Raw genomic sequence first — 21,193 nt, 5'->3', positions numbered from 1 at the left:
TTAACAACTGTACCTAAAAGGTGAAGTCCTGCTGCGGTTGCAAGGCTGTAATTCTGAAGGAACTCCAGATTTACTTTATGTAACGAGGTAGAAGTGGTAACTTAGCTGTTCTGTTTATTCCATAAGAGAAAGAAGTACATTTCCTGTACAACTTAACGAGTGATTACAAAAACAGTATTCTACTTGCACTTTTCAGCAGTTTAAAATATAAGTGTTGCTGATTTAAATGCATTCATCAGCATAGATATTCTGAAGACAAATGGAAAAAAGAGTCAGAAACCCTGCTCAGCATTTAGGAATTTAATTACATTGGCATACGCATGCCCGGGAAGACAAGTTTGCTTTGGGTGTTCACAAGTAAGGTTTGCAGCTTCCCTGTGCTAGGGCGCCAAAGGATTTATCTGATCTGTGTGATGTGCAGAAATGGGGACTGGATTGGCTGCTGTACACCACTGGCCACTTTGGAAAATGCAGACCCTTGGTTATTTAGTTGGTTTGACAGAGTTTTTACAACATGTTTATTGTGGTGAACCTCTAGGTATGGAGGATTTTCCAGCAGCCCCACTCACCTGTGTCCTGGCTGCCTTATGCTACCGCAAACAGCCAAAACCTTACAGCTGAGTCTGTGCCAAAATGACAATACACTTACGGTTTCTTCCTGTCTCTCCCCTTTGTACTTCTGAACCTTCAGGATGTGCTAGGTTTTGTGAGGTTTTGCTATAGCTGCTGGTTCTAACTTTCTTTTAAAAGAAGTGGAGATGGCCACTCGATGGTAACGTCCTCCGAGAGCTGGAGCTTTAGCGAAAAGCCTGAACTAAAGCAGTGGCTGTCTGCAGGAGGAATGGGGCTGTTACCCCTCCATACCTCTGGGAAGATCGTCGTTGTCCCAGCTCCTGCTGCCCCCCGCCCAACAAGTGCCGGCCTTCAAAATTAAAAAAAAAAAAAAAAAAAAAAAGGCAAAAAAACCCCGCGGTTTATGGCTCCCTCCCCCTGGCTGAAGCTCGCTCCCACCCTCGCCTCCCTTCAGGCGTCTTCCCTATTTCGCAGAGAGCGGGAAATAGGGAAATACCACAGCCCCGACCCCCCCCACCCCCGACCGTGAGGCGCCACCACGCGCGGCGGCAGCGGGCGCGCTGAGGGGTTAATGCGGGTGCGGCGGCCGAGGAGAAGCGGGCGGGGGGCCGCCCGGTGCCGGAGGAGGGCACACCCGGTGCGGGCGGGGGGCCGCCCGGTGCCGGAGGAGGGCACACCCGCGGGGCACACCCGGCGGGGCGTGCCCTCCCGCACGGCGGCGGCCGCGGCGGGCCCCTCAGTGCTGCGGCCGCTGCGCTGGTGGCTGGGCGGCCGCTGGCGGGGCTGCCTGCGCGCGGGCGTTTGGCGGGCGGCGCTGAGGGGAGGCGGCAGTGGCGGCGGGGCAGCATGCCGGGCAGCGACACGGCGCTGGCCGTGGACAGGACGTACTCGGATCCGGAGCGGCACCGGCGCCGCAAGACGCGGGTAAGGCGTGTGGGGGTGCGGAGGGGGCTGTGAGGCCACCCTTGGAAGCCGACGGGCCGGGACGGCAGGGCTGCCCGGTGGGCCTGGGTGCCGAGCTGTGAGGGGCAGCCACCGACCTGCTGCCTGTTCCCAAGAGGGCTCTGCGTTTGCTAGGTTGTCGGTCCGAAGGGAAGTTTTTTTTATCTGTGGTTTCGTATTCCGACTCTAAATACTCTTTGATATAGGAAAATGAAATCAACCCGGTTGTTGACATAACAGAAACTGATGTTCGAGATATATCCACAATAGAAACTAGCTGGAGGTGAGAGTAACAGAGAACTTACCGAAGTCAACAGCGCTGATGATTTAATAAAGTGACTCTGTGTCTAGATCACGCTGGTGAATACATGGTTTTGGTCTTGTTTCTCAAGGTGTGTCTAATGAACTGTGAATCAGGTGATTGTATCTAGCAGCAGAGAATCATTGTGGTTCCCTTCCTGAAGTTACCTGCAACACGGCTGTGGCAGGGATGGAGATTTGCAGAAAAGGTCTATCTGCGTGTGCTAGGGATAAAGTAAGAATATACTGTGTATCCATGGCGTCTGGCTTTGTTGGGGTAGTTTCTCTTACGGTCTCCTAGCAAGTTCATCTTTATCTTACTGTTTTGATGATTTGTTCATACAATATATGATAAACATGTATAGGCAATACTTGTGATCCTTTCATGTATTTAGTAGCCTTTGTGGTGGATGTCCTGCTGATGAAGGCAGTTGGCTCTCTAGTTAATGCACAGATTTCAAATTCTTACCTAAATGCTCAGCTCAAACAGGTGTCAAACAAATGGCTCTTCCTTCCCATGCGCTGCAGGAAGATATGAAGGAAAGAGAGGTTGCTCTAGCTGACTTGGGATATCAGCAGAAATTCTGTTTTCTATTCTGAGATCCTGCATCTGTCAGTAAATGAGCTTTACAGTTTGAAGTGTAGGGATTAGCTTCTTGTGCAAGAAGACTGATTTTGGTGTTTTTGATGGGTGAGGGTTCTTGGGGTGTTTTCCTTTTTGTTTTGTTTGGGTTTTTTTTCTTTTCTTGTACTGCACATTAGTAGTATTTTCCATCCAGCCCCATTAATAGACAGTGCTGGAAGGGAGATGCTGTGCTTCAGATTGTTGTTGCATAATGAAATGTTTTAAAAATGGTAACCCTGTACACTGTAGCTTTACTAGTGGGGTCTACAATGCTCTTCATACCATAAGCTGGGTGCATATGCTACTCATAACTCATTTAAAATTTTTATATATTTCCTTTGTTTTTAGTCTTTGAAAGTTGAACTCATTAGTTCCTCTTAATTGTTCTTGCTGAAAGAATAATGTAGTACCTAGCTTACTGTGGCCACAGAAGAAAGTTGCATATCTTCAAGGATGATTTTTGGTGTCTTTTAAGAGTTAAATCTGAAGTCCACTCTATAGTCTAGCTGATTTGTTTAAAAGCATGAAGTATCACAGCTAATTTTCAGCGTTGCATATTGTACTTGTGCATTGAAAAACAACAACAAAAAATGCTTAAGAGAATTTTATGAAAGCTTTGGGCTTCAGTCGGATTTTGGGTTTCTTTTAATCAGGATTAGCCTCTCCTTCCCTTCCTGCGACCATGAGAACTGGTAATATAACCCTGTAACAGGTTTGTAGAGTTGTATGTAATTGCTTTGCTCGAGGGGTTGGGCTTTACAAGTTGTGTCAGATACCACAGAACTTGTAATATAATTGCTGGAGGTGGTAGCAGCAGGTTGTATGTTCTAGATGATGGCAAGAACTTGCATTAAATCCATTTGTGCTTTTTTCAGACAAATAGGATTGTTTCCTGGGTAAATTGCTTGAATAACTTCAACATTCCTCTTACTGCTTTAACCAGGGGGATGGAAGTGGTCAGGCACTGGAGCAGCAGCAACTGGTGGTGTTACTTAGGAAAGACGCGAGAAAGCAGGACACTGCTTTTCTTTCAGAGACTGAATAAAAAGCATCAGAACAGCAGTAGTTAAAGCTGTAATTTCCAAACATTCATTGATGAGAGCAATGCAGAGCACGAACACAGCAATACAGAGCTGAGGCAGCACACTCAGAGAACCTGAACAAACTAGGGAGACTTGCTTGTGTGAAGAAAGTCTTAGTAGTTGGTTTTGTCTGCAGGATAGGGACAGTGGTATAAGAAGTAGGGTGAGATAGTTCTAATAAAGCCTGAGGAAAAGAGCTGTCAAAACAGTTTCTGGATCTCATAGTCTGTATAACACAGGCTATTGAGTCCAGTTTTTAGGTGGGCGTGTTTTGAAGAGCTTCTGCAGCCCTGTAGATTACTGCCTGTGTTTTTCAAGCCCATCTAAGGATTTTTCTTGTGAGAAAGTGAAGCCTTCTCTATTGACATGCAAGAAGACAGTTCAAAAATTCCAACATACTGTAGGAAGGCATCATCACATTCAGTTTGCAGAAGTGCTAGAGCATCTTGCTGTGAATATAGCCTATAGTTTGTAAACTAGAATCTGAGGGGAAAAGGATTTTAAAATTCCTGCTGCAGCTAAAAAACTCCTTCTGCATATGACAACAGGTCTATTCAAGACCTTCTTCTTTAAGGCCATTTGAAGTATAAGATGTCCTGGCCTCTGTTAACAACTTTCCAGTGAACCATATGCCATGTTTTTTGCAAAGTTCCCAGTGCCTGAAAGAGAAACAATAATGAAGGACAGCTGGGCCATTCTTAACATGGGGGAGTCATTACCACCTAAAGAGGCAATGTATTTTGAGGGAAGGGTTGGGTTCCTGTTCTCTTTCTTGGACGAGTCACAAGAGAGCCAAGCTATGCTGTGCATGGCAGCACAGAGTGGGGCATAAAACTACTATTGCTTGCAACAATACCAGTGCCTTACAGTTTTGGTATTACTTAGTGGGGATAGGTTTGCAGTTGTGTGGTTACCTCGGTTCTGGTAAATTGTCCATCCCCAGCTTTAAAAAAGGGTACCCTTCTAGAAGACTTCTGCCTCTCCTTGTCAATAGTATCTAGTCACTCTCGTAATCTGCATTACTGCACCTCTGGTGGCGCAGGTGGAATCGATGTGGACAATACAGTTGTGCAAAATGTTTCAGTCTGCCTCTGCTAATGCCAGTCACTACAGTTTCACTGTGCTTCGCATCATTACAAGCTGATTCCTGCAACACTTCGAAAACTAATCCAAATCTTTCAAAATCAGGACTGAAGCTGTGAAGTAGGACAAGATTTGGGAACAAGGGCTGCATTTTTATCTATCAGGCACCAAGTGCTGTTCTTGCTGGAATGTAGCTTGCAGAATAACTAAAGAGTGTCATGGGGAGCTTTCTGAAGGGACTTGTTTTTGCAGTGAGTACTGTGGGAGACTAGAGCTGCTCAGATTCTGGCTACACTGTACTTCTTGGGCAGTAAGTCCATGCAGAGGTCTATGTATTTGCAATAGTTAGATTTCTGATGCTCAGACTGGCTTGGCTGTGCTAATTTACACCTTGCTGTGTTGACTTTTTTTTTGTAGAGCATTGTGTTGGGGCCACCTTTCAAGGCTTACTTAAAGCTATTGTTTCTGCTCACCAGGTTGTCCTATTTAGACCTCAGAAACCTGTGTATATATTTTTTCTGCATTGCTCTTCTCTGTTGATCTCTTGCTCCTTACAGAACAAGAATCCTCCATGTGTCATCAGGATTATAAATGTGTATGTGTGGCTTTGTAGGAGAGAAATCCTTTCCTAGTACAACTAGAACATATGAGCTCCTTTACTGCATCCCATCAGAAGTCTATGCAGTGATACGTCCTACTTTTAAGAAGTACCAGATGCTTTAGAGAGATGTAGGAAGTCCTAATTAGGTAATTTTTTGCACATCGGAGCCAATTCAGAGCTTTCTCTTTATTAGTGGTAGACATATTTGAAATAGTAAGAATTCTTCCTTTATTTAAAAAAACAAAAAACCCCCAAAAAAACAAAACCAAAAAACCAAACACAAAAACAAACTCCAAACCTTAGCTGGAAAAAATGTGGCTTATTTAGTAACAAATAAAGAATCTTAATTTCAATCTTCCTGGGCTTTCAGCCTTAGTGAGACTAGCAATAGAACCAGTGTTTGTGGATTGATTCTAACGTGTGTGTGATCACACACACAAAAAGGCTTACATTAAAAAGGAATACAGAAATCCATTTGCTTTCTACTGATGAAAAAACTTCTGTGGAATGTCTCTTCTCATTTTCCGTGTCTCTTTTATGATCCCTCCCATTCATCTTATCTATAAGCAAGGCAGTCTTTTTACTAATCTCTTCTCATATTGAAATCTTTCTAAGCCTCTAATCACTTTCATCATCTGTCCTTGAATTCCCTCTATTGCTTAAAATTTTAGTACATTTAGAGGAAATAACATAAAGGGACCTAGAAGGATTAAAAATGTAAAAACCAAAACAAAACCCAAACCAAAAAAACCCCAAAACAAACAGATCAACAAAAAACCCCCTTCTACCCAAACCAAAAAAACCCACCTCACCCACAGTGTTAGATTTAATCTCCTGGTGTTACTTTAAATGCAACAATCAGCATAGGAGAAATGCTTGTTCTGGGCTTTTTTGACTTGTAACCAAACCCCCAGATATTTTGTGCTCCAAGAACTTAGGCATGCTTTTCCCACAGTGCCCTCATATTTTGACATAAGAGGAAGATAATTTGATGGGACAGAATATTATTATGACCTCCAATGGTTTTGAATCCGCTGTGTATCTAGAAATATGTGAAACCTGTTGAAGAGTAGGCTAAATGATACAGGGGTATTGGGAGTAAGAGAGGGAAGCGATAATTGTAATGTGAACCCAAAAAGACAGATTAGCTGATCCAAACTGAAGAAAATCCTGGTTTGATCATTTAAAACAATAATCAAGTTTTGTTTATTTTGTCATTGTAGAGCTATTTGGAAAAGTGTGACTTCTTATTTTTTTTGTTAGTTCCAGAAATGATTATTAGGAAGTTTAGAAAGCTGGTATCTTTCTTTAGTATACTTTGAGTTTTGGGATTAAATACATCTAAAAGCTAAAGGTCAATGTTAGGTGTAATTTGTTGTCAAATGAAATAAAGGGGGAAATTGTTTCTGTATGGCTTAGTATAGTATTGCTGTGCTCCCCGGATCCTGCAAGGTGAACCTCTTTGGTAGAGTTATAAGCAATAAAGGTTGTATTTTAACCCAATCAATCTTCTCCCTTCCAACCCAAGAAGACTGTTTTAAACAGTAAGTAGAAGTGGGGATGTGTGTTCTTTTCAAGGTTTAAACTGATTTTTAGGTTTGGAAGCTTTATACTCAGACCTTTCATAGTTTTTGGGTTCCACCTGGAAATTTCATGTTTCTGAAGATTGTACAGTGTCTCCTTTCCTTTTGATTCAACCTTATTGCAGTGGATGGTATTGCTTACAGGACTAGGACATCTATTATCACCTTTTAAATGTTAGGTATATTTAAAAAAAAAAAGTCACTGGGGGAAAATTGCCAGCCTTCTGGTTAGCTTTCATTTTGAAGGTCATGTAATTGTCCTTCTGTCAGGTTGCCAGTGGTGATGTAGGGGGATGGATGCCAACAGCTTTAAATTCCTAGCTTGCTTATTGTCATCACCTTTATAGGTAGGGCTTTAACTAGGCACCACCTGGCACAATGCCTGCATAGAGGCTGAGTCTTTAAGGTTTTGGCTGGATTTGACATCTAGCATTGTCCAGGCTAAAAAGCTTGCCGCTTTCAATTGTCTAGTTTTAGTTGTTTTGGCACCAAATAGCAAGTGTGCAATTTTCATCTTCACACTACAACTCCTGCCCAGTAAATATGGTTTTGGGAAAGACCTGTGTGGGAGATGAGTTTCTATGTAGTGTTGGGGAATAGTGGAACGTAAATCTTGCTTTTCATTTATGTATCCAGATAGATAAACTTTGCTAAAGAAAATTTGCAGTATTGCTAATGAGGATAGCGAGTTACTTTACTATTGAAAGTTTTCTGCTCTTCCATTAGTCTGAAAGAGCGGAGGATTAATATGCAAAGACAAAAATAAACCTGCTGTTCTAAAGCCTTGACATATGGGATCTGGTATGCAACTGGGATGGCTTGTAGCTGTGTAACTAGACTTTTTTAGTCACTCAGCAAGTGAGAACCCCTCTGAGGCAGTTCTTTATATTATTGTACATAATCTAAGCTTTAATTTAGGGACAAGGATGAGAGTGGAGGGGATGCCTCTATGGGCTGAGGTATAAAGAATATCTACAAATTATGAGCTGCAATGCTGTTATTGTAGAAAGCTGAAATGAGGCTTTTTGTTTTCTAAAAAATTATAGAAAAGCTTAATCATATTGAGAGCTGGCCCACTTCATTATTGCTCCGTTTAGGTGTTGCAGATGGATAAAATTTGAGAGGGCAGAAGTTACAGAAATAATAATATTTTTTTTAGTTATCTCTGTATTGGACACTGAGACTATGGTACACTTTAATGAAACTTTGATATGAAATATTTGGCATCAATTCTGAAGGCTTTTTCGTTAACCTTTACTATAGTAGGCATCTCTTCCTTGATTTACCTGTTTGGGTACAGTATAGTAACAGTTACCTTCCTTTGTCAGTGTTTCTTCAGTAGCTCTGGATGAAGTTGTTACGCAGGGATGCAAAGAATTAAAGCTGTGCTATTGAATTAAAAAATGTGATCCAAGTAGTGCTGAATCCATTGGAAACTTTTGGTTGGCATCAGTGGCCTATGGAATCAATCTGAAATGAACAACCTTATGGAAAAATCTCTACATATTAAGTGTTCTTTAGAGAGTGGTAGATGCTACTTACTTTTGTATTACAGTTTCATCTAGCTTAAACTGGGATGGTGTAGGTGGATTTTATTCTTTGTTTTTGTTTTGTAAGTAAATGCTTTTGCAGTGAGTTTGCTAAAAATTTATGGAAACCTCTTAAGTTTCCTGGCAAAGGCTGTGATGCAGCCAGTGTGTGTGTGTATATATATATGTATAAGGATTGCAACAATTAAACACTCTGATTACTATGTCGTGATTTTTGTTAAAGTTAATAGGATGATGGCTTTCAAAAAGGCTACTCTTATTTACAGAATACTAAACTGTTGGCTCCTCAAGCATTAAATAAGATTAATTTTTGTTCTATTGACTTGCTAATCCTGTGTTTAAAGCAAGGCTTTTCAGCTGAAGAAGCATTATGGTGGAAGATGGTGTTTTAAAGATAGAGAGGACTGCAGTGCCCTGGAGTGAGTTTATATGCACTGAAGGTATTGATTTATAAGGTGAGTGAAAGTATTGTGCAGAGCTGGTGGAAATGTAAGTCCTCCATTCTTAAGAAAAACCTGATATTGCCTAGCACCACCAAAAAAGCAAGTAACACAACTTACAGGAAATATGAGGAGTCAGTGCTTCAGGGTCTGTAGATTATTAGTTTTTAAATCCAAGTGGATTTCTAAGTGGGCTTTCAGTGCTACGCTACAAGAATTACTGACAGAAAGAGAAGCCTTGTTAGGGTAAGCTGCTTTATACAAGCATGTCTGTGCAGGTGAGTGATGCCCAAAGATCAAACTGACAGACCAATTAGAACTGACTCTTAACATTTTTTCTGGTTCAGGGCAGTTCAGTTTAGTAACATACTCTACTGTAAGTGTGCTGAGGACTTCTGAAGGTTCACTCCTTAGTCTCGCTTCCAAGGAGATGAATTTATATTAAACAGGAGGTGGCTGTTGTTTGGACTCTGGTGGCTGTTGTAGGTGTTTTGGATTGCAGTAGGTAAGAAGCTTTGGTTGAAGGCTGCAGAAAACTGCAAGGAAAGATGGAAGCTTTGGAACCAAGTAGGATCAAACCCAGTACTGATCTCAGAGAGATATTTAGTGTTAGAAAAACTAAATAAAGAGATCTTGTTGAGTGAGAGTTGCCTAGATCAGGTGTGAGGAACATTTCTCACTTAAGAAGAGCTAAAGAAAACTCTTCACTGTGTGCTCATTCATGGCTTCTTTCTCCTCCAGTCTGCCGTATTGCAGGTTGCCATCTTCATTCAGGCTGCCAGCTTTCCTGAAGTTGCTCAGAACTATCTTGTATCAAATCCATCATCAGCAACCTAGCATGGGGCTCCTCCACCCCCACTGTGGTAATTTTGTACTTGCAGATTCTGCACCCCTCCCAGTGCTAAGCTTCCTTGCTCCCCGTCCCAGGGCTGAGGGAGAGGGGAAGTGTGTGGGTGTGACTGGGCAGTTCTCAGCAGCTTCTGGGCACGGTCAGAGCAATAGCAAGAAATGGAGGGGATAGTGGGGAGACATGATGGAGAGAAGAATAGAGGTGGGACTTCACATGCTCTGCCCAGAATGGAGTCATTCTCACTTTGTGTTTTCTCTTTAACTTTTTTTTTGTTGTTGAGAGAAGTGTCTAAATGTTGTAGATGCTGTGAGACACAGAATTCCATATGCAGTAAATCTTGAATGTACTGGTCTTGAGCCTTTGAATCCACACTTTGATAATTCAGTGTCCACATACAGCACAAATATCAGTGTTAATAGTGTCATACTGTTGTCAATATATTGTAATTATTTTATTATTATAAGATATTAGATTATTATTATCTTCTTATGTAAGTCTGGAAGAAATGTGAGTTCAAATCCGAAAATTACAGTAGCCAGAAAGGGATAGGAGAAATGCTTCTTGATGTTGGGGGCAGGGCACACACTAAAAAAAGCAAAGGAAGAAAAGGGAATAAAATATTATTAACATGACAGTGACTTAGTACGGTAAAAAAGTTAAGCAAGAAAGGTACATTGCTCTTGTGATAAGTCTTTTTGTTAAGGCATTTTGTGCAGGAAAGCTTCAACTTCTGGAACCCTTTCTTGTATCTATCTCAATTCTACTCTTTACCAATAAATGTTCTAATACATGCAGTTATGAAGAGGATGCATCCTGTATCATGCCTTTGGATTCTCTTTAGTCTCATAAAATAAAATTGACTGCACTTCTTGAATTATATATCTGGTTGTTGTTTTTTCTTTTTGTTTGTACCTAAACCATTAAGAAGAATCTATGATGTGTTGAAGCAAGTATGAAAAATGTGGACTTGGTTAGCATCAAGCTAAAAATTATTCCAAAGGCCATGTGTAGTTTTCTTGGTTCCTTTCTTGATTCCACACAGATGACTTGAAATTAAATTACTTCTTCATACTTGATATTGCTCCAATTACTGATGCGTGTGCATAATATAGGAATGTGTTTTACTAGAGGTTTTGGCAGGAGTAGTGTAGTTCTGTGTCATGGTTGTCGCTGACGTTTGTTGCCAGATGAGCACAGTATTTCGTCACCTCATCAGGTTTCTGATTTCTTTCTTTCCCCTTCCCTGCTGTGTTCAGAAAAAGTAGTTATCTTTGTTCATTTCGCCCTCCTCCCATATATTAAGGAAGAAATCTGACTACATCTTGTCACCTGTTACCAATCCTTTTTTGGAGCAAATTACATAATTTCACTTTAATGAACAAAAGAAGGATGACAGCCTGCTCCTAAGATAAGAATTAAGAGTCTCTTTTAAAGCCATGTAGTAGATGGCAGCAGACTAATTCAGTAACTGCCAGGCTCCTGTTTTGTTGAAATGGGTCCAGAATGTTGACAGTAAGTTTGCCATACTCTTAAGTTGTCCTGCTCAGCTTTTGTGATGGGTTGTACAGTGAAACTCTATCTTCACACATGAATTCATGCAATGGGTGACACTCAGGCCCTTCTGATATACAGCATCATCAGAAGCAGGTGCTTCTGGTCCTCATGATGGCCTGCAATCTATACAAGAACTGTGCTCTTTGTGTCCTGTGCAAGTGGATTGGATTTGGTAGCCTTTGTACCAAAGATATGGGAAGACCTAGGGGATGGGAGTGTGAAAGCATTTATTAACAAGACCTCAGGAAGATTTAAGAAAAGGAGAAGAGTAAAGACAATGAGAAGATCTTTTGACAATCAGCGAGAGTTTCTCCTCTCTTTGCCAGTAGATACATAAAGAAATTCTGAGACCGTCCTTGCTGTCCCTTATATGTGTTATTCCCATAAACTGTGTGGATGTGGTTGTAATTGGTCTTGGGAAGCACCAAGGAGCATTATGGTCTGTAAGAGCCAGATGCTTTCTGCTACTGTTAAAGGAGGTGCGCCATCATCAGGCGATTCCATTGTGTCTTCCCAGTGTGAACTCCTATAATATTCTCTCTCTAGTGCACAGAGATCTCCTGTTGAGCAAATCTTCTATTTCTGATATTTATGAAACTGGCTTCCTATGGATTTCTATCCAAGGGCATCATTGTGTCTTGCACCAGAAATTTAATGTAGAAAAAAGATGCACCTTTCTTTTCTGTGTGTGTGTTTGGGGTTTTTTTGCCCCTCCCGCCCCCTGAACTCTTTACCAAGGAACTGGAAAGTCTTGGATTGCATATGAGATCAGGAGGATGAATAAGGCATGAACTGACAAAGCCTGATCTGGAAGTGACCAAGTGGGATCTCTAGTGACATAAGACTTGGTGTCAAGCTTTTGTGTGTGATTTGTTGATGCCAGAAGCTATGATATTCTTTCAGGTTTGGAAAGCTGGGCTTTGAGTGCAGTAACTTACAAATTGTTCTTTCACAAAACGTTTTGACATATGTTGCTACTTTTCATGCATACTTTAGGTGGGATTTCTCATTTACTAGTGAATATGTATGTTACGCTGTAGCATATATTCAAACTGCTCTTTAATTTTGATGAAGTACTCTTGCAATGAAGATACGCCCACTTGTAATGTTATGAAACAAATAGCCAAGCCCTTTTTTCAGTTATTCTTGTTCAGGCTTGAGAGAGTCAACTAGGATAATCTTTGTGTGCTCTGTTCCCTCATGTGGTGTGGCAGTTAATGTCAGGGAAGGTTGAAGTTCAGTGATTTGCTTGAAGAGAATCTATGGTTTGAAATGAAGTCGAGAGCGGCGGTGACAATGTTAGCCTAAGGCTCTGGTGACAGGGGTTCAGGCTACTGTGGCGGCTTTCAGCCTTTGTATAATGATGGGAGTCATTTAACCTCTGAAGGGAACGTGATTTCTCCCAGGGTGCACAGGGGAGGGGATACGTACTGTGAAAGATATATATTGCAGAATCATTATCCATCTTCAAGTGGATACTTGAAGAAAGAAAGAAACAAAATCCCCCCCAAAACATTTCTGACCTTTTTTGTTTTGTTTTTGAGATCCAAAAATACACAGTGGATGCATGTTCCTGCTCTCCACATCAGGCAGATTTTAAGACTATCAGCCATAGGTACTTCTTCCCCTGGAATCATGTAAGTCATGAATAACTGTTTGAAATTGGGCATTTGCTCTTCAGGTAGTTGTGTAAGGCACCTTCAGTAGCCGGGAGGGGTACAGCTCTTGCAGGTTGTCTGTCTGATCTCTGTGGATTTGGTAGAAGCTTAAACTAGGTCACATAAAGGTGGGCATCTGAATCTGGGTGAGCCTAAATCCAGTTTATAGCTGTGTGGCAGTGGATATTGCAGGCACTGCATAAAAGATAGAAGTTTCACCATTTTTCATAGATTATAGAACTAGATGTATGTACTGACTATCTAGGTACCTGTGCCAAATCAACTTTACTCTTGAGTGAGACTTTAAAGTTCTTATCATGCAGAAAAGCAAAAGGCTTTTTTGGCTCTCCCTCTTGCACAGTGCATTCTTAATATTACTGAATCTTCATTTCACTTATGCATAACTGTACTGTTTTAGGATTTTTTTTTTTCCAAATCTGTTGTTTGCCAGCTTTTCCATTATGTGGAGAAACCATTGGTCTCTGGTTGCTCAGAAATTTGGCAATACAGGATGTTACCTGTCCTTTCTCCTCTTCTGTTTTGGCTCTGTTTTGATTATTATAGAGTGCTCCTGCTGTACTGTACAGAAATACTTATTTTTCTCGGTGTAGTTAAGCCAGAATTAAATTGCAGAAAGCTTGTGTTTTTTTGCTAAAGGAAGAAAGGTGAAAAAAATACCTATGTGTGACTTGGAAAGGAGGAGAGTAATCTTAAGTTTATTATTACTGCAAGAAAGTAAAAGATTGCTTCTGTAAATCTGTAGGTTTCTTACTACTTCTGGTGGCAGAATGTGCTTCTGATAATCTTAAGTTTGGCAGCTTTGCACTTTTAGTGGTGCATTTAATTGGAATTAGACTGGTACTGATTTCACATGTCATCTTATGGAAGACTATAGGCTGCAAACAGATGAGACCGCTACCAGGGCATTCCTGTCAGCTGTGTCCTGTTCCTGGGCGAATAAGCAGCAACAATGGGTAATTTCATCAGTGCAGGATTAGATGCTATCTAATAAAATAGCATCTTCTACAGATGCTATTTTAAATAATTTCATTAATGAAAGCAGATGTTCATGAACTTTTAGCATGGCAGTAAGTAGTCACAAAGAGACAAGCTTTTAGTGATAGAAGCTGCAAGCACACAGCCACCGTGTAAAGTATTTGTATTGTCTTGTTATAGGTGTTGCTGATGAAGAAAAAAAAAAAAGAATTTAAAAAAATCATTCTTTCAGCAAGGTAGGCATCATGAGTTTCAGAAATTCAGAACCTGATTGTTAAAAAGCCTAAGGCAGAAATTTATCTAGGAATTTTTAGAACATCAAATTAGGAAGTCTGATTGAACTTGTTTCTTTGTGTATATACAGTACTACTTTGGGTTTGAAGTAAGATAATTTTTTTCCATATATTCTTCTGTTGTTTAAAGAGTTCACTTTGGCCTTGCCTAACCTACAGCAAAAGATGTACTGATAGGACATATGAGACAGTTTATTATTCCTCATATGTTTGTCAGACTTCAGTCTACTGTAACCTTTTTGGGCAGGTTCTGCTAATAAAACAAATCTTCTGTAAGAGCAGGAATTTAGTTTTCAAAGACTAGGGTGTTTGAGCATATGCAGCCAGACTTCACATCTTGGCGAGAAGTGCTGTGTGGTAAGTTTTCAGTGTCACATGTTGTTTATATGAGACTACTTTATGCCCAGACGCTGGCAAATATTAGTGCCATCATGTTGGTTTTGTAAAGTGAGTGTGGCTGAAAAAGAAACCAGTATAGCACAGTGGCAGGGGTAGAAGGGTGAAGAAGGCTGAAATTTGGGGTGCAAAGATGATCTTCGAGCACTGTGGTTGTATTAAAGTGTGGATGGAACTTATACTCAATGGCTTCAACAGAGGTCCAAAATAGAGGCTGTCTGAGAAAATACATAACTTGCTTAAATCCTGGCCTTCCAAAGACAGATGATACTGTGTCCTAATTCCTTTGAAACTTTTAGTCTTTATGATGATCTTCTAATTTACCCTGTTCCAATCCTCAGAGTAATTATGCATTAGTACCCTTGTAAGTGCTTCAGCATGATCTGTCAGTGAATTCCCCAAACTATAACATCTTTTCAGAATGTGCCCTGTAATCTTCAGCATGTAATTGCTTTTGCTATTCCTGAATGGACATTTTGAAGAGAATGGGGGAAAGGAGTGAGCTGGGGGAAAGAGGAAATTTTTGCCCTTTTATCTACAGTGCTGTAGCTCACATCAGTGTGTGTGAGCTAAGGAAATTTGAGTCTGATGTTCATCACTCCTCAGGTGTAACTGTGTAGTTAATATTTGTGCCTACTTGCTTGTGACTGACAGTACGAAGGGAGTTGTAGCAGTGGTCCCTGTTCCTGCAGATGCCACTTTGCCTCACTTTGCCTTTCTCTAGCAATGAGAAAACAAAGGTTGTTCAGCCTTATACTGTTATTACAGATGCTGATTGAGTTAACTTGTACTGGAGCTGTTAATAATGGAAACTGAAATCTTAAGTGAAGATTTGGTTTAGAAGTTGCATTTTTAAAAGTAGAGAAAGTAATTTTATGTGTAAAACAGAATACTCGTACTGTTTTGGTTTTGTGGTGTTTTTTTGTAACGTGTGTCTGATTTTAGGAGAATAAAGGGCTGCAATTAATTTGTAGAATGCCTAGTAAGCTACCTTTAAAATGTCAGCAAGAATTAATTTTCACTTTATTAATACCCCTTGCACATTGCTATAAAGTGTTAATTTCTATTTTTAAGTAGAAATTTTTATCTCTGGTTACATCCAGTGTAGCTTGCTAATTTTAGGGGTATGAACTCCTCCTGGTTTAGTGAGACAAAGTTTTAATAGCTATGCCTGAATACTTGTATAAAATTTAGCACTGTATGTTTCTGTGTAAGGCTAAATATGTTGGTTATGATGTTGCTTTTTTGGTGCCTAACAGGCTGATCTACTGATAAATACATACTTCAGTAACAGTAGGGTTAGTGAATTGAAAATGAGAAGAAATTCTCATTCCGAGATGATTTTGAACAGTTTCTTAGTGTACTGAATCATCATATCAGTGTGTTTTAATGCTGCAGAGTTAGAATTGGCTTGGAAGTATTGTATTTGAACTGAGTTTTTGAAATTTTCATATAAAGGGCAGTGAACTTGGCATATATTTTACTAGCCAACACATGAAAATATCTTTATTTCCTGTAGTAATTATTCTTTGCTGAACTTGGGGAAGCTTTAATTTTGGAAGGGTAGTGCCTGGTACCATCCAGTGCTGTGGTTAACATAACTGGGAAGATTGTTCTGCCTGCTCTAAGAATTTTATGATAAAATTGCATCATTCTCTGCAATATCTTTTCCTCCTGGAGCAGGCAGGTCTATGTGTTGTCGTTATCTTCGCAATAGCAATAAGAGTTAGGACACAGTCATGTTAACAAAGGTACAAACTGTCCTCAGTTGAACAGCTCATTTCCAAACACAAAAAACCCCTCAGCGTTATCACAGGAGATGTACTTGCTTTTTTGAATGTTGAGAAGTATTCTTCAGGCTAAAGCTGCTCAGCTTTCTCCTGCTTGAGCAGGCTTTGCATTGTTTATTCATCCCTGTCATTTTAAAAAGGGAGAATGACTAAAAATTATTCTCATGCATTATCTGAAATTGTAGGTATGTTATATATTCTACATAATTTCTGTATACTTTTTTCAGAAGTGAACAAATTGACAGTGTGAAAATATTAATATTGCAGTGTTTTGATATTTGAACGTCCCAGAAGACACAATCCTATTTTTAATCTCCTTATTCTGAATTATATTAAGTCATCCCCCTGTTTCCACCAAAGTAAAGGACTGTCTCTACTGTATAAAGCTCTTTTCTGTCAAGGTGTGTTCTTCATGCGACATGGTGCTCTCAGGGTAACTTTTTTCCTAAATAGACTTGGAACTCTATGTTCTTGGTGTGCTCTTGCAGGTGTAAAATGGAGTTTCCTAATTGCTAGGTGTTAATTTAAAATTACCAGCTTGTACCAAATATGTGTTTTCAGTAGTAAAGATTTAGACTTGGGTTGTCTGTGTTTTGTGGGAGAGGGGAAAAGAGGACACAGATGTAATTACATTGCCATAAAATATGCCGTTGTGTGGTTTGCTTTATTTTATACATACATACACATACATGTATAAAATATTTAAAATAATTATACTCTTTCTGTATTTTATGTATTTAACCTTTCTTTTCCTTTTAGAAAAGTGAGCACAAGCAGAACCGAAGAATGAATATCTGGTTGATCTTTTCCTCCAATGTTTTGTTTGTGGAGAAAAAATATTGTAAAATTACACTATGTGAAATGCATGGAATGTGATTATTTTTCTTTTTCCTCTGGGAGCTATATTTCATACCAGTTCCTGCGGTTTTCTGTCTCTGGGAAAACGTCTATAGAGATTGTAGTTTGTCAACTTCATTATGAAAGGCAAAGTTGGGAGAATAGGGGTGAGGGCTGCACGAGATAAGACAATTATATTGTTGTCTCAGGATATACTCTGGGGTTTACTGGCCAGTGTGAGTTACAGTAGCAACATGTATTAGCTTTTTCTTAAAGCATTAGTGGTTTAGTGGCTAAACTGCTCCTACTTTTGCATGTGACACCCACCGGGATTTTAGCCAGAGGTCTCATAAATTGAATTGCCTATGGTGGTTGTAGTGCTGACAGTACTTAAATTTGGCAACAAAAGATGTTCTATCGTATCAGCATAGATTTTTTCATAACATTAAAGAAAGCTTAGAAGCCCTCTAAACGCCCCTAAAAGATTCTTCACGTTACAGCTTTACACCCTGTCCAGAGCTTGTATAAAACTGATGCATCATTTTTCTGATTCTTTGGGCATTCTTTTTCCCAGTCTGAAGCATGCAGATTTCCCATCACCTTCTTGACTAACCTTTCTCTTCTTTTCCCTCTGCATCCATTTAATTTTGGACTAATACATTGTCAGCTCTTTTGTCTCATTAGGTTTCATCTCTTTTGGATACCTTTTAAATTGTTTATTAAATGATTCAGATACTTGTTTCCAAAGTATTTACTTTTTTAATCCCTTAGAACTAGAAACAGTGTGTTCCACTGTAAATAAAAAGAGAACAGGTAAATTCTTCAGTGAAGGTAATGTGGGAATGAGATTAACCTATTTAGATGTGTGCATAGATTTTAAGTAGTTAACTTTGTCCTGCGTGTTTAGCAAGAAGGCACTGGTCTTTGAGTGTAGGCAGAACGGCAAATCTGACTGAATATGTAGAAATGTACTTGTAATCAAGGTGAAAATAAAACATGGACTTTGTCTTCAATCTTTGTGCTGGAGAGAAAACTGCAAGGAGTTAGCAAGACTAAACTCCTCCAGAAGAGTACAAATATAGGACCTCTTTGTAAAAGGGAAAGGAGTAGTGTAACCTCAGTCATGTGGAAAGCTTTAAAGCAAATAGATCTCTGAGCAAATTTTCAAGAAGAGAATAATGAAAGACGTAATTAAAGATAAATAGAAAATGAAAAAAAATTAACTTTTGGTTTAACCAGTGGTGGATTCTGCCAGATGAATATGGTCTGTTATCTCAGCAAAGGTAAACACCATGTCTGCTGATTTGCCTGTGCTTAGAATAAGAGTGTGGCCCTGAGTCAAAGCCTTGCTATGGTGCCATGTGATGCACATACAACAGTATGTGCAGTTGGTGATTTCACAGGGAATAGGGAAATAGAAGAGAGATGGGGCTAGAGATCATTAATAATCTTGCAAAGTGTCTGGTATAGTTTTCCTTTAGGCAAAGAGAGGAAGTTTGTGCTGTGAAATTAATTTTTGTTTAATATACGTCATCCTGCACCTACATGCCATTAACAAGGAGAAATGGTTGAAATAGAGTTGGGTGCAGAAGAGAAAGACATAACGGCAAGTAAAGGTAGTAAATCAAGATGAAATTTTTATCCATGGGAATAATGATGATCTGAAATTACTTTCCAAACTTGAGTAGCAGGAAAAATATATTACTCCTTTGGAAAGGAAGCCTGGTAAGTTGAATGTAACTTCAATGGTAGGAGCCCAGAATTTCCTATAAGTCCTTTGTTTCTGTCCTGGAAATTATTTTACACATTTCCTGAGGCTTTTACATCATTCAGTTGTGTTGAAATGAATATATTCTGCCTAGAAAATTTGACAGGAGGCTAGAGGCTTCAAAGTTAATGAGCCCGGATAACTTGTGAAAATAGTTTTCCTGTGTCCTCACCAGGTGCTTATCTGTTCTTGTGGGGAGTGAAAGAGACAATTGGCTTGTGATCCATTGGCTGGCATGCTTGTCTGTCAGTAGGCAGATGTAAGATTATCCACAAAATATGCTTTCTTGCCCACCTTCCAGGCCAGAAAGATTATACAAGGAACACTAGTGAAGCTGGAGCCATTTAAAAAGACAATTATGGACACTGGAAGAAGCAGAAAAAAAATCTGTAGCGTTTTAGAGACATAAGAGAAACTGTGGGTATTGAAGTGTGGGACTGAGGGGATCTGGGAAGGTGTTGCTGCCATTGTGGCTGTAGGAAACAAGTCAAAGGTCCATAATGATACCACATTTCATTGTTTTTGCTGAACTAATGCTTCTGCTGGATTGTGGGGGATTATACAGCAGACTGTCCCTGTGACGACTTCTCTATCAATTCAGGTATGTCCAGGGGAATACAGCAAGTGTTCCACACTGCTGTTCAGGCTGAGCTAAGGCTCAATTTTGCAAGAGGTAGTGGAAAGCATTATGGAACACTTTCAGAAGTTTTATTTGTGGTAGAGAGCTGTCAAGTCCCGTCTCACGTGCTTTTCCACATGCAGCAATATATACACACTTGTATTTCAGTTCAAATGCAATTATTATGTTAAACTGCTTAGCTAACAATCCAATCCATTTAGTGATGGGTAAGCCTTAATTTTGCTTAACAGTATTAGACTAGAATATATATTCACTCTAGACCTCTGTCCTAGCTGCTGGTCCTGATACCCTCCAGGTGCATTGGAAAAAAGCTATGTGATGGGCAATGTGCAGCTGGAGTTTGGAGTGGGTAATTTAAGGCAACCAGAAATTGTTGCTAAAAAATAGTAACACTAAGTAAACATGTAGATGTTTTTATGTTTTTGCCCATAGTGCTCACCAGTTCAAGCAGTAAGTCACAGCCTAACAGAAGATTAATGTTCCAGAGAAATCCAGTCTATTAATAAAAAATGGATTGGCTAGGCTTTGTGGGCATATGTGGTTTCTGCCAGTGATTTAGAGATGCTGCTTGGATAATTCATACAGTTTGTCTTAGTAATTATTGTTCATCTGTCAGTTGTCCACTGCAAGACAATTGGGTTGCTAGTGTCTTTAAAGCCATTACTGTTATTTGCTTTTTTTATTTTTTTTATACAGTTTATTTACTGTAGAACTGCAGACAACTTGCTTAATGTACAGGCTGTGCTCAGGTATGAGATACCCTTTTTAGCTTCCTTAGTAACCTTAGAAGGTTCAGCCCGTCTGCTGGTGCTGAACGTAGTCTGATGCTGCTGTCTTTGGCTTGACCATCAATTTGCATGTAACCAACCCTGCAAAAGTTCATTCTTTCTCTCTGGAAACAAATTTTTGATCATCTGTGGTCTCCTCTGCATTGCATTGCTAATAATAATGACACTCTTCAGAAGGAGTATAGAGTTAATGTAGGATCAAGTTATCCAACTGATAGATAGCTGATGCTTATTCAGCCACTGATCAGGTGTAACATGTGCCCCCTCTGACAGTGTCTATGTACCATGGAGCTCTGCCGCAAAAAGCAGCTTTATACTCGAATTTGAATGAAGTTTTTGAATCAGCAGGGTGCGGATGAATTGACAAAAGTGCGTTAATAGTGAAAGCTCTAAAATGATCTACACTAAATGCTTGGGGAACGGTGCTCTAGCATCCTCAGCATGTCATGCTGGAGTGTAGAAAGAGAAAACAGGCCTGCCAGAGAGCACTCTTTAGGACCATTTGGGAAGGCAAGTTTGATTTGAACACAACACCCCAGCCAACTCTTACTACTTAGCAGCAAATAGGTGGCCAGAAAAAGTGCTATGAAGGGAGGTAGGTGGTTTCAAAATGAGATGGTGTACCTTTGGGAAGGCAAAACACATCAAATGAAGAAGCAGATAGTGACTGTGGACCACTTTGGTGTGGTGCTTGGTGTTGCTCAAAGTGCTTCCTATCATGATTGATGTGCACAGTTATTCTCGTATCTGCTGCATTTTGAGGTGTCTGTTTCCTATCACACCATTGCGCTCTTCATTGAGAGTAAGTGCCACAGGAAGCATTTGTGTTGATACATATAGAAAG

The 21,193-nt window shown here is 39.9% G+C and overlaps 1 protein-coding gene across 7 annotated transcripts in view; it reads left to right on the top strand.

Annotated features, from left to right (window-relative positions):
- TMCC3 (transmembrane and coiled-coil domain family 3) overlaps nucleotides 1-21,193 on the top strand; it is a 147,821-nt gene that overhangs the window by 92,843 nt on the left and 33,785 nt on the right. The window contains exon 1 of one of the 7 annotated variants that reach the window (XM_005446306.3): nucleotides 1,214-1,497. The exons of the other annotated variants lie outside the window; for them this stretch is intronic. Coding sequence (XP_005446363.2) covers nucleotides 1,420-1,497 — 78 coding nt within the window. The 5' untranslated portion in view covers nucleotides 1,214-1,419. Of the gene's footprint in view, nucleotides 1-1,213; nucleotides 1,498-21,193 lie in introns of those variants that run through there. 7 annotated transcript variants of the gene reach the window in all.

The sequence above is a fragment of the Falco cherrug genome, chromosome 5 (genome assembly GCF_023634085.1).
Source record: "Falco cherrug isolate bFalChe1 chromosome 5, bFalChe1.pri, whole genome shotgun sequence".
NCBI classification, from domain to species: Eukaryota; Metazoa; Chordata; class Aves; order Falconiformes; family Falconidae; genus Falco; species Falco cherrug.
Note: the sequence above shows the minus strand (reverse complement) of the source record. Positions and strands in the feature narration are given on the sequence as shown.